Source organism: Fusarium pseudograminearum, chromosome 3 (assembly GCF_000303195.2).
Source record: "Fusarium pseudograminearum CS3096 chromosome 3, whole genome shotgun sequence".
NCBI lineage: Eukaryota > Fungi > Ascomycota > Sordariomycetes > Hypocreales > Nectriaceae > Fusarium > Fusarium pseudograminearum.
Genome location: NC_031953.1, coordinates 690,407 through 709,834, shown reverse-complemented (window position 1 = coordinate 709,834; position 19,428 = coordinate 690,407). Strand labels below are relative to the sequence as shown.

At 47.3% G+C, this 19,428-nt stretch overlaps 8 protein-coding genes across 8 annotated transcripts, besides 3 other annotated features; 3 read left to right on the top strand and 5 right to left on the bottom strand.

The window, feature by feature from the left end:
- Positions 1–1,724: 1,724 nt before the first annotated feature.
- On the top strand, positions 1,725–2,489 carry FPSE_03920 (uncharacterized protein; the record flags this gene model as incomplete). Its single annotated transcript, XM_009257038.1, has 1 exon — positions 1,725–2,489. The coding sequence occupies one exon, from the start codon at positions 1,725–1,727 to the stop codon at positions 2,487–2,489; it is 765 nt and encodes a 254-aa protein (XP_009255313.1).
- Positions 2,490–2,691: 202 nt separating this feature from the next.
- FPSE_03921 (uncharacterized protein) lies at positions 2,692–3,879 on the bottom strand (the record flags this gene model as incomplete). The annotated part of the gene is made up of 2 exons (XM_009257039.1): positions 2,692–3,680; positions 3,729–3,879. The coding sequence occupies 2 exons, from the start codon at positions 3,877–3,879 to the stop codon at positions 2,692–2,694; spliced, it is 1,140 nt and encodes a 379-aa protein (XP_009255314.1).
- A 671-nt stretch (positions 3,880–4,550) lies between these two features.
- Positions 4,551–4,639: a repeat region.
- Positions 4,640–4,686: 47 nt separating this feature from the next.
- Positions 4,687–4,804: a repeat region.
- Positions 4,805–5,001: 197 nt separating this feature from the next.
- On the bottom strand, positions 5,002–6,534 carry FPSE_03922 (uncharacterized protein; the record flags this gene model as incomplete). Its single annotated transcript, XM_009257040.1, has 2 exons — positions 5,002–6,480; positions 6,529–6,534. The coding sequence occupies 2 exons, from the start codon at positions 6,532–6,534 to the stop codon at positions 5,002–5,004; spliced, it is 1,485 nt and encodes a 494-aa protein (XP_009255315.1).
- Positions 6,535–6,842: 308 nt separating this feature from the next.
- FPSE_03923 (uncharacterized protein) lies at positions 6,843–7,151 on the top strand (the record flags this gene model as incomplete). Its single annotated transcript, XM_009257041.1, has 2 exons — positions 6,843–6,861; positions 6,922–7,151. 2 exons carry the CDS (start codon positions 6,843–6,845, stop codon positions 7,149–7,151), a joined length of 249 nt encoding a protein of 82 aa, XP_009255316.1.
- Positions 7,152–7,561: 410 nt separating this feature from the next.
- Positions 7,562–11,055, bottom strand: FPSE_03924 (uncharacterized protein; the record flags this gene model as incomplete). Its single annotated transcript, XM_009257042.1, has 5 exons — positions 7,562–7,630; positions 7,726–7,774; positions 7,991–9,880; positions 10,114–10,129; positions 10,509–11,055. 5 exons carry the CDS (start codon positions 11,053–11,055, stop codon positions 7,562–7,564), a joined length of 2,571 nt encoding a protein of 856 aa, XP_009255317.1.
- Positions 10,525–10,623: a repeat region.
- A 452-nt stretch (positions 11,056–11,507) lies between the features above and the next one.
- On the bottom strand, positions 11,508–13,333 carry FPSE_03925 (uncharacterized protein; the record flags this gene model as incomplete). Its single annotated transcript, XM_009257043.1, has 3 exons — positions 11,508–11,768; positions 11,815–12,993; positions 13,040–13,333. The coding sequence occupies 3 exons, from the start codon at positions 13,331–13,333 to the stop codon at positions 11,508–11,510; spliced, it is 1,734 nt and encodes a 577-aa protein (XP_009255318.1).
- A 1,010-nt stretch (positions 13,334–14,343) lies between these two features.
- On the bottom strand, positions 14,344–16,681 carry FPSE_03926 (uncharacterized protein; the record flags this gene model as incomplete). Its single annotated transcript, XM_009257044.1, has 2 exons — positions 14,344–16,506; positions 16,559–16,681. 2 exons carry the CDS (start codon positions 16,679–16,681, stop codon positions 14,344–14,346), a joined length of 2,286 nt encoding a protein of 761 aa, XP_009255319.1.
- Positions 16,682–17,740: 1,059 nt separating this feature from the next.
- On the top strand, positions 17,741–19,314 carry FPSE_03927 (uncharacterized protein; the record flags this gene model as incomplete). The annotated part of the gene is made up of 2 exons (XM_009257045.1): positions 17,741–17,761; positions 17,809–19,314. The coding sequence occupies 2 exons, from the start codon at positions 17,741–17,743 to the stop codon at positions 19,312–19,314; spliced, it is 1,527 nt and encodes a 508-aa protein (XP_009255320.1).
- Positions 19,315–19,428: the final 114 nt, after the last annotated feature.

The window sequence follows — 19,428 nt, the reverse complement described above, 5'->3', positions numbered from 1 at the left end:
TACTATAAGGTTCATAAGGGGCACAAAATGCGTCACTTGCTTCCATCCGGTTTCTTTCCTCTTCCTTCCACCTACATCAACACATCACAAAACCACACACAACAACCGCAAAGATGGATCTCGAACAGACTCTTCCAGGTACTTTAACATCGCTTAGCGCACGCCATTTTCCGACAATCCGATCAGCCTTCGCCTCCGAGGCTGACAGACCTCCACGCTCAGAACCGACGATGACAAGGCTAGTCTTTAACTTGAAGCTTCTCAGCACAATGGTATATCAGCAAGTCGTGCCAGACTACTGCCAACACCTCCTATAGGGGTGGAAACAACCAGCGGCTTGCCGCCGTCACCTATACCGGGGATGGTTAGTTCCCTGCCAGCAGTTCAGAGTCTGACGTCCCAGCCCTCGATTCAGAGTCCCTTGATTTGTACCAGCAGCGGTTGAATGATGGTCATCACGACCCGCTGGCTGAGTATGATCTTGAAGACTTAAAGAATGGGGGGAGCCAACTAAAAACCCCCAAGACCATGTCTATCCCTCCTCCCCCAGTGCGTTGACATGTTTGGCTATACTCACGGCTTCGGTGACTTGTAAGTTATACCTCCCTCTATCTGTTCACATAACTAACGTTTCTAGAATTCCGAAGGACTAAGTCGACCGAAACCCGTTACCGGCTGTACAATAGCTGATGTTAAGGTCATAAATCTCACCAAAGAGCCAGACTGGGCAGCATCAGAGTGAGACCGGACAGCTGCAAAAGGAGACCGCTCCAAGCTTGACAGACCGTCACAACCAGGACCTACGATGAGACATGTTGCATGTGGTCTGTTCAAGACACTACTCTCCTCAGGCACTTCAATATCGCTCATCACACGTCATTCTCCGACAATCCGATCAGCCTTCGCGCCTATTATTATAGTTCTATAGGTTTTTGTCACCACCTCTCTATATATTATACATTGGCAATATTTATCTTCCCGACATCCTCGATCCTTCGTCTATAAGCGGCATGAACGACCTGCCCTGAAGACCACCAAAAAGTGATAGGACTACCTCAGGTACTACTTGAAGCAAGGGGGCACTGACATGCCAGAGGCGTTCCCCTGATCCTCTGACCTTGCCATAGGCAGAGCCAAGCGGGTCTGGGTATTTTTCGCGGGTTGCAAGTTCTCTGGGATGAGAAGGGAAACCCTGACGATCTACTTGTGGATCCCAAGCACAATTCTACAGACGTAGAACGTCTCTACCAGGCTAACCATCTCAGGCCTTCTGATGGCTCGGGCTTGCGACACGTGCGGGATGGTCAATTTCCCATCAACGTTTCAGGTTCTGCGGAGTTCGTTGCTTCGTGCACCCAGCGGGTGAGGGATGATTACCACTACCCGCTGGATTGGGAGGATCTTGAAGATCAAGCAATTCCCCCTGGCCTTCTGAGATGACCCTTCCAAAGCACTACAGTGAGGACCTCCAGATGTCTCTCATGGCGATTATTCAGGGCTACGGCGCATCCTGTGAAGCTCAAACAGACAACAGGACATATGGATGCACAACAGGAGTGTACTGCTTCAATTGTTTCGTCCGATGCCCTATGGCAGTCAAGGAGATGGAACACGTGATGACTACACAAGGTCTTGTATCCAATAACAGCCTCGCGCTGTCGGGTCTAGAGGTCAAATCATTCCTGAATGTACTGCATTTAGTAAGATATAACTATCGCCTTGCCATGTTCCTGGCCCTGGATTCCAGTCCCACAGTCCGCCTTATCAAGGCTCAATTCGCGGCCGTGGTCGTTGCCGGTCCTCTTTACAGGCTGACTTTGACGAACGGTGTGCATACCCGAGCTGCGGCCATCGAAATAGTGTTCAATTGTTTTCATGGCTATAGGCGCAGCCTTGCCAGGCATGGAAGCTCATGGCTAAGACTCGGGCTTGCCAAGTACAGTATTTTCCGACAAGCTAGGCGTATCACTTTGATGCAAGGCCCCCTTGATGGCATTGTTGACATCAGTGAAGAAGCCTCGGACAAAGTGCGTGTCTGCGTCGCGGAGATTCTGAAAGAGCTTGCTGCATTGGGTATGGACATTCCCGCCAATGCTGCTGTACCGTGGGAACGGCAAGAAATGACTGCTGATGAGCAATGCCAAATCTATTGGCATCTACTTCGAGCTTATATGCATCAGGTTACGTTGTGCCGAAACCCACCTTCTGACTGCGAAGCAGAACATGGCAACCCTGCCATAAATCTTCTCAAATCTGGGACGCCCTGCAGTCTTGCTAGCGATATCTCGGCTGAGCTACTTAACATCAAGTCGCTGATTGAAACTTCGAAGGCTGAGATGGTATACGGCATCTCCCATCGCTTAACACGAGTTTCACATGACAAGGTTGACATGGGCGATTGGCTGATGATTCCATCAGATGTTATTGAGTCATGGGAGACCGATACGGGGCTTAGTCTGCAGACCGTAGTTTCTTCCAGGGCGCAATAATAGGAAGACAACAAGTCTGAATGCTTTATGGAAGGAGAGATAAATCAATTTGTTACCTTCATAGGACAAGAAAACAACTGAATCAATCACTCAACAATAAACTTTAGCACTATAAACATTGCCGTGAACCGAATATGACTCTGTGATATGATATGCTGGATGTCGTTAACAAAACTGAATTTACTGTCAAACTGAGAAACGTTCAAATAGAATTTGATCTTTGAGTTGATGTTTTCAACAGCCACCCATGAATATGTCCCCCGACCGTAGAACGTGCGTCCCCCTCAATGGGTTCGTCGCCATCAGAATAAAAGTTATCAATCCACTCGTGTTCACGGATCGCCCTCTCAGCAATAGGGAACCCATCTTGTTCACGAAGCCAAGTAAAAATATGTCTAGTCACTGATTCTGAGGTACCGTCATCTGAATCGTAGTCTTCGTAATCGACCTCAACTTTTGTGTTGATATTGAGGTATTGTCCGGTCTTGGGTCTCATCACAACCATCGGAGCCTCGGGCTCTTGTTTGATCTCCGTGCCGTCATTGCAGCGCCAGGTCATACCGGTATAGCGGACAGCATGATCTTTTCCGCATGACCAATGCTCCCGGACATCTAGATTTGTGTCGAGTAAAGCCGTGGATCCGAATGGCGCAAAGGGAAACAAAGGTGGTATGGTATACTCAATACCATGACAAAGAAAGGACAAACGACACTCGTCAGCCCGCGGAATTGACATTGTTCCTGGGGCGGGACAAAGCACTGGCTCTTGAATGAAAGACATCAGTGTCCCTGTCCAAACAGCTGCTGCAAGATTCAGTATCCACCAACCACCGCGGCCCTCACGAAGTGCCTTGTCATGGCACCCTGTTATGAAAGCGCCGACCCACAGGAATCCAAGCTCTGGATCGCGTTTTATCATGATACGCAGTAGAAGATTGGGGTCTTTGATGGTGTTGAGAAATGCGAACGAGCCACGTAACCACATGCCGCATATGTTGCTCTCCACATCCGGTTCGAAGAATACGCTGGTGAGGAGAGCATTGACTGCTCTGGAGTCGCAGCTGAGAGTCAGAAGCTTGTCGAGTTGGAGAGGGTCGGGTATTTCGAAATCAGAGGTTGCTAGGCGCTTGTGCTCTCCTTTTGGTGATCCAAAATGTCTGGGATTGGTATCCCAATGTCGCTGCCATTGTACTGGACAGCCGGAATGGTTAGGGCTGCAGCGAGAGCTGCCAGGCTAACGCCACCATCGATACCATGATAGGTACAGTAGTCGGCTAGGTAGCGGCATGCTGTAGATGACGAAGGCAGATTGGTGGCCGGTGGCGATGCATCTGTTTCGGTCCCTGCCAAGACCAGTAAAGGTTGCTACGATATCAGTGTCGTAGACCATGGTGAATAACGAAGCTTGCCTTTTGTATCAAGGATTGTCGCATCCCAATTACCATCCACCGAGAGAATGGCTTCCCACCACCTGGCGACGTCTCCGCTCACCCGACCGACGTTTATCGTAGCAGCTTCTTTGTCCGCCTCTGACGGTAACCCGTCAGTCTTTTCTTGGAGTCGGATACGTGCGCCCGGGATTAACTCAGCCCATCTTGCGGAGAAGACATATGCCTAGGCTTGAAGGAGAACGGGAATATAGCGGCTGTCCACGCCAAAGATATCCGGAAGGTTTGCCGTTGATTGTTGCGCGTGTGAAGTCTAAACCACCTGTGTTGGCTTGCTGTATACCATTTGGAAAATTGACTCTTGTTGGAATTCCGGTAAGTGGCCTAGCTCATCAGATGGAAGCCAGGAAGTGATCCCTTTGATGAGAAAGGCGCCTTCGTAAATAGTATCGAAAGCAATGTCGTTTGAGAACCATGAGAGACTGGGGAAGGCAATTCGCAAGCGCTATAGACAATTTCTTAATAGGGATATTTCTTGAGATGCGCTTTCAGATATCGTAAACTATATTTAGTACCCTTATATATACATGCTATAAGTGGCATGCTTACTAGGTCAAATTGCGTCCTCTATTGATTTGTTAAGTGTTAATTGATATAGCTTAATTTTCTTTACTTAGCTTAATTTTTTTTAATTAGCTTAATTTTTTTTAATTTACTTAATTTTCTTTTATTTAGCTTAATTTTCTTTAATTTACTTAATTTTTTTAAAGTGCTTAATTTTTTTAAAGAGTCTAAATTTTTTAAAGTGCTTAATTTTCTTTAATTAGCTTAATTTTTTTAAAATGCTTAATTTTCTTTAATTAGCTTAATTTTTTTAAAGTGTTTAATTTTTTTAAAATACTTAATTTTCTTTAATATACTTAATTTTTTTAAAGTGCTTAATTTTTTTAAAGAGTCTAAATTTTTTAAAGTGCTTAATTTTTTTAAAGAGTCTAATTTTTTTAAAGTGCTTAATTTCTTTAAGAGTTTAATTTTCTTTAAAGAGTCTAATTTTTTTAAAGAGAGTTAATTTTTTTAATACTTTATAGAAATTATCGACTTAGCAATATCTACTACAATTGTATTTAGCCACGACGAGCTAATCGGTGTCTTTCGTCAGCGCTGGGGTCTACCTGGCTACGACCCCTGTTGCTAGAATCTCCCCGTGCGCTATAATTACCACCACGGCTACGATTTCTAGAACCACGATAGCTACTATTCCAACCACCATGGTCATTGTGGGAACGGCCAGAAAGCCTGGAACGGCCATGACTACGATTGGAGCCATTGCGGATAGTACCAAGTTCATTGTTCCCTTGTTCCTCACGCTGTCGCTTGGGATCTTGACTTTGAATGTCATCTTCAGTCTGGACAGTGGTGCGCTGTCGTTTAGCGACGACCGATGAATCCCGAGACATTGACGAAGGAGCCTCAGGAGGCTGAGATGTCAGAGGTGCAAATGGAAGAGTCGCTTGGCCGGGGATGGTCTCTTTGGGCTTCGGCACGGTAGTTGAGAGCGTAGACTTGGTCTTTCTCATCAGTTCTTCAAAGGCCTCCATCCACTCCTCATCCACGTCTTCACGCTGAGCTACCTCAGGGAAATAGGTGCGATCCCGGATTTCCCGACGACATAGGTTCATAGGCATAGAAGCGTAGAACAGCATGTATGTGCGATCCCCTTCAACGACAGACCACTGGTCTGACATGATGTATTTCGACGTATAGTTGAAAAGAACGTTGGAACCGGTGGGATTGTAAGTCCGCACCAAATCTGAACGACCGTCCCTCCTCATGCGAACAACAGCCATGAGATAGTATAAGTTCCTTCCACTTTCTCGAAAGCAGAGATCGGATCTATCCAAACACTTTGTCCAGATAGGCACCTCCATGGTCTTCAGATGTTGGATAGTTGGAATTCTATCCATCTTGGGCACGCGATAGAGGACACGAACAACCCAAGGGGCACTCGGTATTAAACCCACCTCAACTCCACCCAGAGTGCGGATCCCAAAGGCCTTGTCTACGACCTCTTGTAGGCGATCATCGGGAGACTTGCAGAGGTCTAGCTCAAGTGTGCTCAGCTTCGCAATCTCGTCTGGCGAGAGGTCGATCGGCTTGCCAGTCGCTGTATCGAAAGGAGGATGGCTGAGGCGGAACCAGTCGTGTGACCAAAATGTTTTGTTCATCATGGACGAACCACAAATATCTTTGAATGATGCCTGTGGTGTAATACCGAGAGAATTAAGAACTTTCTCAAGACTTTTTCTATCCTCAGTCGTCCTCGCTACATTGTCTGGCGAATTGCCAAACACATGCCAAGCGTGACGCAGGATGGGGTTCTGCTTCTCGGCCATGGCAACCCAATGAACAGCATCCTTGAAATCAGTGTCGATAACATAGCAGCTGTATATGCGTCGAATAACGACTATCAAGCAGTCGATTCCAGAGGATGTTTTGGATCCTTTCCACAGAGGCGGGTAGGTGTCGAGGCGTGCAGTAGCGATGTGCATATCCTTGCCATCGAAATCGTAACGATCGCGAATGTCGCTAGATTCCATATCGATCTACATCAAGTCAGTCTTAAATCACATCAAGTGTCGAAAATTGCTCACATCCATAGTTGTTGAATTTCGAGATTGTTGAGGAAAGAGAAGGGTTAGGCACTTGTGAAAGATCTACACATTCCAGTAAATCATCAATAGAAGAGCCACGAACAATAAAATAATCTAGTGATTTCTATTTGCAAACAATAGAAGTGATTTACTGCTGCCTAGAGACGCAAAATCAGTCATGTGATTGAGGGTGCTAGTATTTATTTCTGCCTACGAATTTCTCATTTTAAAAATATTCTCACTACCATAACCACCATCTTCACAGAACGATTTCTTACCACAATAAATCTTCCTACTATTCGCAGTCTATCGCCATGGAGTCCAACATCGCCAGTGAGTATCTTATCCATCTTTATCATACCCGCCAAGCATTCACTAATCACCTGTCAATAGACCACACTCTTGCTGAGGCTCAGGCCAAGGCCACCGAGGCTCAGGACAAGGCCAACAAGGCTCAGGACAAGGCCAACAAGGCTCAGCGTGACCTTGAAATGGTCCCTCGAGGTGTCAGCGGTACTGCTTCCAGTGTTGATGAGTTTGCTGGCATTGTCAGACAGTACATGGAGGACACTGGCGTCACAGCCGTTAAATACCGTGTCAACCCCGTTTACCGATCCGAGTAAGGACTACGGGAACCTACATTGTAAGTCACCTCTCTCTTCTCATTTACCCATCACAAACTGATATGTATTATCCCAGCCTAGCAATTCACTGAAGCTTAAGATAGCCCCGTTACGGTTAGAAGGATGAGGGATGGCTAGAGAACTGGATACCATGGGAAGGACTTATATATAAAGGAGACTATTGCGTACTCCTCATAATCAATTGTCCACCGATGGTCAAATGTACTCCAGTAGGCAACGCCATTCCAACAGTAAAACGTCAACGGCAATCAACCTCTTTTATCTTCTGCCTAGAAGTGTAACATTAACCTGTACCACCTTTGACTACAGCAAACCTAAAGAGTAAATTTAATTTAATGGAAGACGATGAGGGTTACTGATAGTATTATTCTAATTTCGCAAATGATTACTTAATTCCCAGTCGATGTGCTAACTCCTGACGTTACGGCCAAGTGTATTGAATTAGGCGCCTTCTTGTCCTAGATCATTTACAATAGCATATTTCACTAAGTATTTTACATATTTCTTTAATTGGCATATAACGACTATCATAAATAACAACGACATAGCAAACCTTAATCTCAAAACACTTTCTTTCATATTGTACATCAAATTTAAGAGAACTAGTACAGTTAAAATTAGTCATTTAAACTCTTATACTTCTATTAGTCCCTCCTTCAATTCCAACTATCTACAGATATCTCATTGCCCATTGTCTTTTCTCTTTAGTATTTAAAGAGAGATGGATTGAATCCGTTTGCTGAAGGGATATCTCAATCTCAGAAAACCCTTTCTGGATCTTATTGGTGCCAATCCAGTATAGTTGGCGACTTGCATACCTGCATGCAATAATGCCATCTGCATTTGGGTCAATACCTACCAGAGCTAACTCTGGGTATACAATTGACTCTGCGAGCTGGAACTCGCTGGTAGGGTCTTGGTCGTATGCCTCAAGGGCGCGCACAAGATGGCCAACTCGAGCATTGACTTTATCAATAGCTTGCACAATGAACAACCCGTGCCCTTGTAGTGGGGTAAGCGATTTGATGATTTGAAACATTGCGACCAAGTGCATTATATGCAGACGAGGGTCACTGGCCGCATTTACAAAACAGCTAGGGAGCAATTGGAAAATGCTCTTGACTATCTGTAATGAGCTCGATAGTCCCTCTTGTAGGGCTTGGAGATAGCTCAACAATTGTTCAGTGCTGCTTGACTTGGCATCAAGCATAGCCAAGACGTCAAGAGCAATTATGTTCACGCTTTGGTCATGATGGCAGATCTGCAATGAAGCATCAGTGGAGCAGGAAGATGCAATATCCCATGGCCTCCAGTGTGTCCGAGGTCTAGCTAACTGAGAGTCAGCAAGGACCTTCTTCATCATTGCACCCCAATTTTGGGACTCAACCCCAAGAGAAAGATGATTCAGCAACAGAGTAGCCTGCTGAGCCTGTAGCTTGATCATTTTGTCTCCAGTTTCGCTCCGTTCACGCAGTTCTTGGGTCTTGCTTTGGATGACTTCATCTTTCTTTTGAAGCTCGAGGACCTTGATCTTAAGCTCCTCTTGCAGTTGATCCCTTGACTGTTCAAGGGCACCACGGGCTTCAAGCTGGATTTCAGTCTCTTTCAGCCTTGATTGCTTGCCTCTTACGTCGACCCTGGCGTCTTTGAGGTTTTGTTCAACCTCTTCCTTTTGGACTTCAAGGTCTCTAGCCTTTTGTTTCCATTCTTCAACGTCTCCTCGCAAGATTCTTTTTTCATCTTGCCATGCCGTAACTTGACGACGACTTGACGTTTGAGCGCTAGCTAGGTCAGCTGTCAGTCTGGTATTCTCAGACAACATGGCATTCCTTTCAGCCTCGAGTTTCACTCGAGCTTGCTCCTTATCGGATAGCTGCTGGTGAAGTTGGGTAATTTCCGATTGGAACCTTTCCCTATCTCGATAAAAGTCTCGCTGTTGGGTTTCGAGATCAACCTCACATTTGGCAATCTTGTCGTTCGCCTTTTCCAATTCACGTCTGGCCCGATTGGAAAGTCGTGACGCTTCATGAGCGTCCCGCGCCTTGGCCGAGCACGTCTTTTGCAAGGTACCCAACTCAGACTCCTTGGCTGCTAAACTCTTTTGCAGCGCTTCGGCTGTTGTTTCAGACTTTTTCAGGTTACTTCTAAGAGTCTCAGCATCTTTCCGAAGAGCGATCAACTCTTCGTTTTGCGATGGCCCCCCTACAAGGAGGTCAGTTTGAGAATCTGTCATCTGGCCCAGTGCCTTATACATGGCATTGTCGAGTTCATCAGGTATCTCAATCCCTAGCCTAGACAATAGAATCTTGAGCTTGGCTGGAGAATACATCAGAAGCCTTAGCACTCTATGAGCTGCCTTCTGACGAGTTTCCTGGTCTGCCGTGGACCAGAGATCGGTAACATTCGATGCTAGCCGATCATAGGTCGCTATAGCAGCCTTGACATCGTCTTCAAAACAATTTGTCATTCCTTTGATGACATCAACTTTTTTAATAAGCCCTTGAATCTTTGTTCGATCTTCAGGGTCAAAGCCAGAGTTGGTCGCAGCATCTGATCCATCTGTGCTGTGAACAACATCCTGTCGTACTGATACCATAAGGCTCTTAAGCTGATCCAACGTTTTGTTGGTATCATCATAATCAGTCTGTACATCATCGTCAAATGCAAACGGTCCGTAGACCGATGGTCTGGCTTGCTGCATTTTGGTGCTGGTATGATTCAGTTTCAAGATACCGATTGATGTAAGAAGGTGAAAATTTGTAGTGTTGTGCGTGGGGATTGGATCATGCATGTCGAATCCCCAGGGAAGGAGCTCCTCCCCGTGAGACACGACAAGTGGGAAGGTATCCCACGTTACCCACCTATCTCAGTCTTGATCCAACAGATAAAACTTGAGAATACTTATATTGCATAAAAGATGGAGTCTGACTTGATAACCTACTCTCTGGGGTAAAGATCTGTATAATCACGCAATAGAGATGCATCACTCTGTACCATCGTGTTGATGCCAAGAAACAGAGGCATGGTTGAAGTTCTTGAATAGGAAGGTCGTTTATGTCATTCATGTTGATCATATGATCTCAGGAGAGGCTCCAGTTCTATCAAATTACTGTTCAAGGCGTTCTTAGAGCTTCATCAATATGTCCAGATGAACAAAGATCACAAAGATAGAACAACGTATGCACAAGAGATCCAGCCAGTAATAAAAATAAAGTAAATTATTTTCTTCCATCACCTGTTCACTGCATGTTCTTGTAGACCAAAGAAAATCCTTCCCAGAACACCTCAACCCAGCTGTCGACAATCAATGAGACTTACAATGCTTACAGTACTTACCCGCCATCCTGGCCAATCTCTTCTTTTCTCTCCTCTTTTCCCACCTCTTCTTCCTTTCAACTCGCTTGCTCTTCCTGTATCTCTTCTTCTTCCTTTCGACTCTGTTTCTGTTCTTGTGACCATTCTTTCTCCTCCGGTAGCCCTCGCGGGCAGAAGCCCTCGCAGCAGCCAACACTTGCACGGCACTGAGATTTGGAATCTGTAGAGGCACGTCAGCATAATCGTCCTCATCAGAACAATCGTCCTCATCAGAACAATCGTCCTCATCAGAATAATCGTAATCATCTGAACTGCCCGATTCGTCGATTTGAACTTGATCTTGATTTCCCTTCATGTCATATTGAACAACCCGAGTGTAGATGTCCTCAATCGCCGCCTTGACTTGACTTTCCTTTTCCTCAAAAGCTGTTGATGGGTTCTGTGGATTCAAATTGGTGAGGAGCGTGGAGGCTTTTTGCAGATGGAAGAGTAGACCTGTTGCAGATTGTTGGGTAAAGGGAGGGCTGGTGTCTATGCCACCCATGATGGTATCGCCTTCGTAATCCATGCTGTCTGTTGTCAGCTTGGGATGATGTGATGTGTTGGCGAGTTATCCTTCTTAGAAAAAAATGATGCTCCTAACCGTAGTATAACAGAAATTCAACAGGGATGATGTGATAAATCTGCGAAACGTGTAATCTTTCAGAGCATCGGATTTGGTATGTGGACGATTCATTATTTTTATGGAATTTCTGGCAGTGTTCAAAACTCATCATTGTGCTCTGAATATGGCCGTGTCCTCTACCGAAACCTGTGGTGTTTGGATGCTTTCTGCGCTGAACAATGCCCTTTGTCCTCAACACAACACAAAGACTCCTAACAAAAAAGGCTGAAACAAAACCCAGCTGTCCACTCCTTCATCGATTTATGTTATATACCAATGATCAAATCAAATCCTCTATTCATAAAATCCAAAACTTTTCGCTATTCATAACTCTAAATATTCAATAAATCCATCCCCTAAAACAGTGTATACATCAATCGCTTCCACCAAGGGAACGTAGCAAGCTCAGCTCGCCAAGCGTTGATGGAATTCCAGTCGTGTTCACGTCGTCCCGTGTCGATGTCAATCTTGTCGATGCTGATCCAGCTCGTTCGCTTCCAGATAACGCCACCGGCCCAGAACGCCAAAACAATGGGCAGTCCAAGGTACTGCATGAAGAAATCTTCAACTGTTCCCATACCCGACTCGCCTACTGGAGCAACAATAGCGACGTAAAACTGTGACATGTTAGATGGATTCAAAAGACTGAAAAGAAAAACTTACCTGGGCAATGAGAATAACAACAACGAAAATCAAACCAATCCAGGATCCGTAGACGCCACCGATAGCCTTGAAAGGGATTTCGTCAAGGGTGTGTCCATTGTACTTCCACGCAGCTCTGAATCTGATGTGCGCAAGACAGATAGAGCCCCAGCAAACAAGCATAGCCAAACCAGACAAAGCCAAAAGCCAGTCAAAAATAACAGGGCCAGCCGCGTCAAGGTTCAGGAAAGCAAGACATCCAAAAGCAATGATGAATCCAACAGATGGCAAAGGTCGACCCGCGCGATCAACCCATGTAAAGATCTTAGGCGCAAAACCCTGCTGCGCAAGAGCAAGAAGCGTGCGCGATCCGCCGTACACAGAGGCGATACCGAGAGACAAGACGGATGAAAGGATGACGGCGTTCATGTAGTGATCGAGACCCTTGAGGCCAGAGTATTTTCCAACGAGGACGAAAGGTGAGGCGGCGCTGTTGGAGTAGGAGCTGGAGCTCAGGAGGTTCTCGTCGTTGCAGCTGACCAGCATACCAACGAATAGCAACGCAACAATGTAGAACAAGCAGATTCGCCAAAACACCTGCTTGATCGCTTTGGGGACGGACTCTGTCGGGTTTCGAGATTCAGCTGCAGCGAGACCAACGAGTTCGGAGCCGGCAAAAGAAAACGCCGCAGTAACAAAAACAGAGCAAAATCCTTTGAAACCGTTTTTGAAAGCGCCTGGGTCCTCCCAGAGCTTAAATCCCTGGTATGTGCTGTAACTACCGCTTGAAGGTCCTCCGCCGCAGACGAGCACGAGTGCGATGATCATGAAGATGGAAATCGACGTAAGTTTGAAGCACGCAGCCCAGAATTCCTCTTCGGCGTAGCCCATTGTGCCAAACATGTTGAGAATGATGATGGCAATGAGAAAGACAGCGATCCAGATGCCGGGATTCGAATCAGGGGCCCAGTACTGGATGGTGATGGCGCAGACTGTTAGTTCCAGAGGAAGCGTGGCGGCCCATTGAAGGCAGTAGTTCCAGGCCATTGCGAAGCCAAAGGCAGGGTCGATGAAGCGAGCAGCGTAGGTGTAAAAACCGCCAGAGATGGGATACATGACGGCTAATTCGCCCATTGCGTAGACGACATTGAAGACCATGACTCCGACGAGGAAGAAGTCGATGAACAAAGTAGCAGGGCCCTATAACAGTCAGTTTGTAATCTCAGTAAGAAGATGGTTCACTTACACCCTTGCTCAGAGCAGAACCAGAACCGACAAAGAATCCAGCACCGATTGATCCTCCGATAGCAACCATCTGAAGATGTCTCGGCTTCATCTTGCGATCCAGCTCCACAAGACCCAGGCCATAATGCTTTCTCGTAAACGACTTTGCATTCAGACCCGTCCTGGTCATGAAATCCTCCTGCTCATACTCTTCTCCCGTGGCGGTAAAGGCCTCGGGGGCTCTCTCGTCGACATCTCTCACGACGCTCTTTTCACCCACGACGGGGGCATCGCTAGTGACTTTTTCAACAGCCATATTTGTATCGAGACCCAGAATGAATGACAAAACGAAAGGGACAAAGAAGGGAGGGAAAAGTCTGGCTACTTGTGCCCCATTATAAAAAGGATCTTTGTTGAATACAAGCCGGTTCTATTTCGCCCCATAGTAAAAAAAAACTCTCCATTAGTGGTTCCACCCATTTTTTACATGGTTCTGACTCTGCGTTTTTTACGATGGCAAAAGAAAATTCACTATCATCGAGTAAAAATCTCCACGATCTAAAAAGGGGTTGCTTTATTTCCCCAGGCGTTGACTCTGTTTTTTTACGTAAATCTCCATGGGGAATGTTTGGTCTGAGTGAGGTTATCTAGAGATTGGGTGCGGAGACGATGTTACTCCAATTGAGGTGGAAGTTGGAGTAACCTCCAGAAGGAATTGGAGAACACGTCAATGGAAGAGTTTAATAACAATTAAAGAGGTACTCTAATGCTTAATACGGTGAGAAAGTACATCTTTCTGGCTACAAAGAATTGTCGATCTTGATTGATAGTTGATCTCCCGCCTCCAACAGTCTTCGGCCCGATCGAAAAACGTTTTCATCGCCATCCGTAGTGGTTCGACAGGTACTTTGCCACTGTAGATACAGAACCACGCGCTACAACCAACACTGTCAATCGCCCCTGATCACACACTCATGACTTACTCCATACACTCACCGACATAAATACCTATCGCATCAATTACGTTACTCCAATAACTAAGGAATGACAAGATCCCTGTTCATTCATAACGTAAATCAAGCGGCTCAACGGATAGAGACGGACTAGACTAGACTAGACTTTGAGGCTTATACCGGCTCGCTATTCCCGTTGAACCATCCGAAGTGGATTGCAACGATAAGCCTTGAATGATTAACATCAGAGGGTAAGAATTATGTTATTCGACGATATCTCGTATATCTGAGGCTAAGACGGTGCTCATTCTCTATATGCACAAACCCACAACTCCTAAATCGACTGTACAAGGGTATCAAGTCTCATCATCCATTACTTGGCCGCTCTACTATGCTCCTCGTAAAACTCCAGCGTCAACGCAGCGAGGAACCCAGGAATGCACCCCTTCTCCCTGACCCAGAACCCAATCTGATCGCTAATCCTCCTCGCGAAATCACTTCTTGGACCGCCGCCAACCTTCATCGTGCCGCGCTCGCCGTCAAACACGATAGAGTTCTCGTGCTCGTCTGTTTGCGACGGGTAAAACGTGCTTTCGACCCGCATCTTGCCGTTGGGGATAAACGTCACGGTCCAGCCGAGCGTGGAAAAGATGGCTTCTTTAAACTCTTGAGACTTGGAGCCCCAGACTTCCTTCAGACGACGGGTGCGCTTCTCGGCTGATGCTGTTTCTGCCTTGGCTGCTGTGATTTCGCGCTCCATAGCCGCGAGGACAGAGGTGGGAATCATGGGTGAGGATGATTTGCCGCGGAGTGTCGCTAGGAGTTCCTCATTCTCCTTCTTGAGAGCTTTGAGAGTTGATCGCTTGATTGCCTCAAAGTCTGATGTCGGGTTGGACTTGAGCGACAAGACGCGTGTTTGCGTTGACTGTTTAGCAGCCTTTAGTTGCTCACGGCTGGTAGACAAGTCTTTCTCTAACAGAGAAATCTTGTTCTGAGACTTTGTCAACTCCTCTTCCAGCTTGCGCTTCTTTCTAGTGAGCTGCCCAAGCTGTTCTTGGGTGCTGTCATCCTCAACTCTCGATCGCTTGGTGCCTGTAACCGGTTGAGGGGCGCCTGTCGAAGGCTCGAGAGATGATAGCTCGGCGTGTAGCGTTTGGACCTCCTTCTTGTACTGGTCGACAAGGTCTTCAAGCTCTTGGACTCGTTGGACCCGCGCTTGGTCGAATTGCTCGGGTTGAAGCGTCTCGTCCTCGGTGTCGAAGGTCTTGAGTTGGGCGCGAAGGTATTCCACCTCCTTGACAGCCATAATACGCTGTCGGTCCAGACGCATGCGAGCTTTGTCGGTATTGGTTGCGCTGGCTGCACTCTTGGACTTCTCGACTTCGCTCTTCAATTGGGCCTTTTCGTCATTCAAAGACTGGATCGTGTTCTGCGCAGAAGTCATCTCCGCTTGTAGTTGGCCTACTTTCTCGACGAAAGACGCGTTGGTAAGACGTTCCTCCACTAAGGCCCTTGCAACAGCTTCTGGTGAGTCGAATTGGGATTCGTCAGTCTCGGCGGCATTCTTAAGGTACGCAGACCAGGCCAATCGCTCGTCTTCGAGTCGCTGTCGCTGGATGCGTGCTTCGGTAAGCTCTGCCTCAATCACCTCTGCAGACTCCAGTCTTCGCTGTAGAGTTCGCTTCTCTTCTTCGACGACTTCGACTGCTTTGCTCAATGATCGTAGATGTTTAAGCTCGGATAGTTGATCGCGGTTTGTAGATTCGAGGTTGCGGATATGTTGGACTTGTTCTGTAAGTTCCTGTCTGATAATCTCCATCGTCTCTGCATCACCACTTTGTGCCTTGAGTCGTAAAACATCCGCCTCTAGATTTGCGATTTGTCCATCCCTCTCGGCCAATTGGGACTGTGCCTGTTGCAGTGCATTGTCCCGCTGCTCGCTATCCTGTTCGAGTTCCTTGACTGTCTTTTGCGCAGCTGCAATCTGCATCTCCATATCGGTAGCCTTGCGGTCGGCGATTCGTGCGGCTTCGTCCTTGGCAGCGGACAGATCCTCAAGCTGATCCTGAAGCAAGCGGACCTCATCCTCTGCGTCACGAGCCTTGCGCTCCAGTTTCTTCTTATCATCCTCAATCGACTCCTTGATTTGTTCCAATTCTCTTCGTAGGGCTTCGGTTTGTTCGACCGCTTTCTCGCGTTCGGCTTCGGCAGCTTGGCGCTTCTGGACTTCATCTTGTGTCTCTCTGCGGGATTGCTCAACCTTGCTGTTGCTTGTCGACAGGGCGATCTCCTTCTCTTGTTCGGTCGTCTGCAGGCGATATTGCAGGGTTCCTATCTCTGCTTTCAACGCCTCCATCTGACGCTTTTCCTTCTCAGACTCGTCCGCTTCAGGAGGCGGCATGTTCTCCTTATGACTTTCGCGCGAACTGGGGCGGACGGATTCTGGGGCCATACTTGTTCGCGAGGCGGGACGAGGGAGGTTCGATTCGCCTGTGAGGAGATTGTAGGATGGTTGTGTACTTGCGCGAAAGGACATCTGATGATCGCGGTTAGCAATTGAATTGTTTGTTTTGTTTCGGATGTCTTACCCTGGAGTTTCGCAGCGACGGTTGCGGACCGACATTAGAAGTACTGGCCCTGAATCTGTTATTTGACATGGGAGTTGTGCGGCCTCCACGCCCATTCTTGTCGTTGGGCGTGTGCGAGCGCATTGTGATGGTGGGCAATTGGTTGTGTTGTGAAGTCGCGGTGCAGAATGGTTTGTTTGGATCACCAGCACGTTGCGCTATCACGTGACATCAATGCCCAGCTCAGTCCAACCATGGAAGTCAGTCCAGAAATGATGATATCTATACTACATGTTTGGGATATGGAATCGAACTTATGTTAGTTACATTCTTTTTCTTATGCTCAATTGATGTGGATGAAATGAAAGACATCATGAATTTGCTGATGTGTTGTAGGGTAGATGCCATCGTCAGCCACTCCCGATGATGAAGCTTTGTTTAAGCTGTTGTAGCGTTAAACGACTGGATACGAGTGATTGATCGATTATAGTGGCTGCCGGTATCAACGGTTCAATCGAGTTAAGCCCTGCTGGTGAGAATCAGAGGCTGCTAGATCAACTTCAACAACAACACAGCACTCTGTTCTTCAGCCATACTTTGTCAAACCACCAACAATACTTGGTGTGTATAACCACCCCTGCATAGCGTGTCTAGCTGTCTCCAATCAATCAATGACGCATCCCACTAAGAATGTTCCTGAAACGTTCCTCTCTTATCCCAAGCTGCCAAGTTCCGAACCGTCCAGTGACGTAGCAGTACCTGGCGACAAAGATGGAGGGGGACCCTGTCCCGTAATGATGAAGCTTTTGTTTTATTGGTCATCCTACATTCCATTCTCGTGACCCACTCTGATCTATTTTCCTGAGCTTCACAGCTTCGAATGTGGTCAAGCCTATATCGTCAGACCCGACGATCACCGAGTTATCATTCACTGCCTTTACAAATATGCTCCACTGACGTCGATTTGATATCGGGGCCGTTGAGAGTTTCTAAAATCGGTTGGACCATTTGACTTGTCTTTACTTGTACCACCCATCGCTTACACATGCGGATGGAGCATTCCAGATAGCTTCTACACCAACATCTTTCGCACACAACGTACATCCCTAGCATCGGTCGCTGTACCACAGCTTCCACCTTCCAACAGCTTTCATCCAAATACTCGACATCATTGACGATATCCCCATACCGCACATCCCAACCATGGCCTCAATTGGCCTCAGGGTAAGCTCCCATACCCCTCCATCGTACCATCTCTAACAGTTTCACAGTCCTCCGCGACCACTCGAGCCATAACCCTTCGATCCTCTCACTCTCGCCTCCTCCCACTCTACCAGCGCCAACTATCACAACGACACTTTTCCTCCTCAACACCACGATGGGACTCGTCAAAACCGTCTACCAACAGCTCGGCAAGCTCGGAAGAGTCCATCGCCAGCAGCGCATCCTCCGAACCAAAAGCCAGCAAGCTCAACATCTTTAGCACGGAATGGGAAGACCTCGACACAAAGATCAGCAGCTTTTCCGACCTGCCGCACCGTCTGTTTGGCGCAAACCAGCATATGGTCATTAACTACGAACTCAAGGAAGCTTTGCGCCTCATGCTGCGCCAGTTCAACGCGCCCATCGTTTACTCTTTCGCTTACGGCTCTGGTGTCTTTCCCCAGTCTGCTTCCAAGGCCAGCATATCAGAGGCCGACTTTCGAGCTGTTCATCCAAATCCCCCAGAGGCGCTCATCAAGTCGCAAAAGGGCTCGCCAAAGGTTCTCGATTTTATCTTTGGTGTTTCGCACGTTGAGCATTGGCATTCGATCAATATGAAGCAGAACCGTCACCACTACTCTGGTCTTGCGTCACTGGGATCAGGCGTTGTGTCGCGCGTGGGGAATTGGGGTGCTGGCGTCTACTTTAACCCATTCGTAGAGGTCAACGGAATGCTTATCAAATACGGCGTAACGAGTATCGACAATCTTGTTCATGATCTTTCTTCCTGGGACAGCTTGTATCTAGCCGGTCGTCTTCAAAAGCCCGTCAAGATTCTCCGCGACCATCCCCGTGTCCGACTCGCCAACCAGCACAACCTCATCGCCGCCCTCCGAACCGCTCTACTCCTCCTACCTCCCAACTTTACAGAAGTCGAGCTATACAGCACCATCGCAGGGCTCAGCTACCTCGGTGATCCTCGCATGGCTCTCCCCACAGAGAACAAGAGCAAGGTGACCAATATTGTCGACAACAACATCGTTCACTTCCGCCGCTTGTACGCACCGCTCGTCAAGACGCTCCCTAACGTCGACTTTACTGGACCCTGCCGCATCGACGACACGGATTGGATCATGAACCCGGATCCCGACAAGGGACTGCAGCAGGACATGGACCCCAAGCGTCGCGGCAACATGGTTAGACGCCTGCCCCAGACTTTCCGATCACGTCTCTATTTCCAGTACCAGAAGCGATTTGGTATCCCTCGAGGAGAGTTCAACGAGCTCATGAAGGCGTCAACCGATAACGATGGCACCGCTGTGAAGAAGATGCAGGGTGGTGACTTTGAGCGCCGCATTGCCACCGACGAACCCCAGAAGCTTCAAGAGACAGTGCGAGTAGCCATCAAGCAGACGGTGAATTGGCCCAGCACAGTACAGAGTGTCAAGGGTCTTTTGATGGGCGGTGTCTCAAGAACAATGCGATATTTGGGAGAAAAGTACTCCAAGTATAAAAAGGACAAAGTGGACAAAAAGGTGAAACAACTGGCCGACAAGTCAGAAAAGTCAGAATGAGCAGAAGCGCATCATTCAAGATGAAAGCAAAGAGGAGGAGCAAGCGTCGTTTGGAGTATAAGTTCACATGAACGATAAATGAGTATAGACGTAGCGAAATGAACAAAATACTTT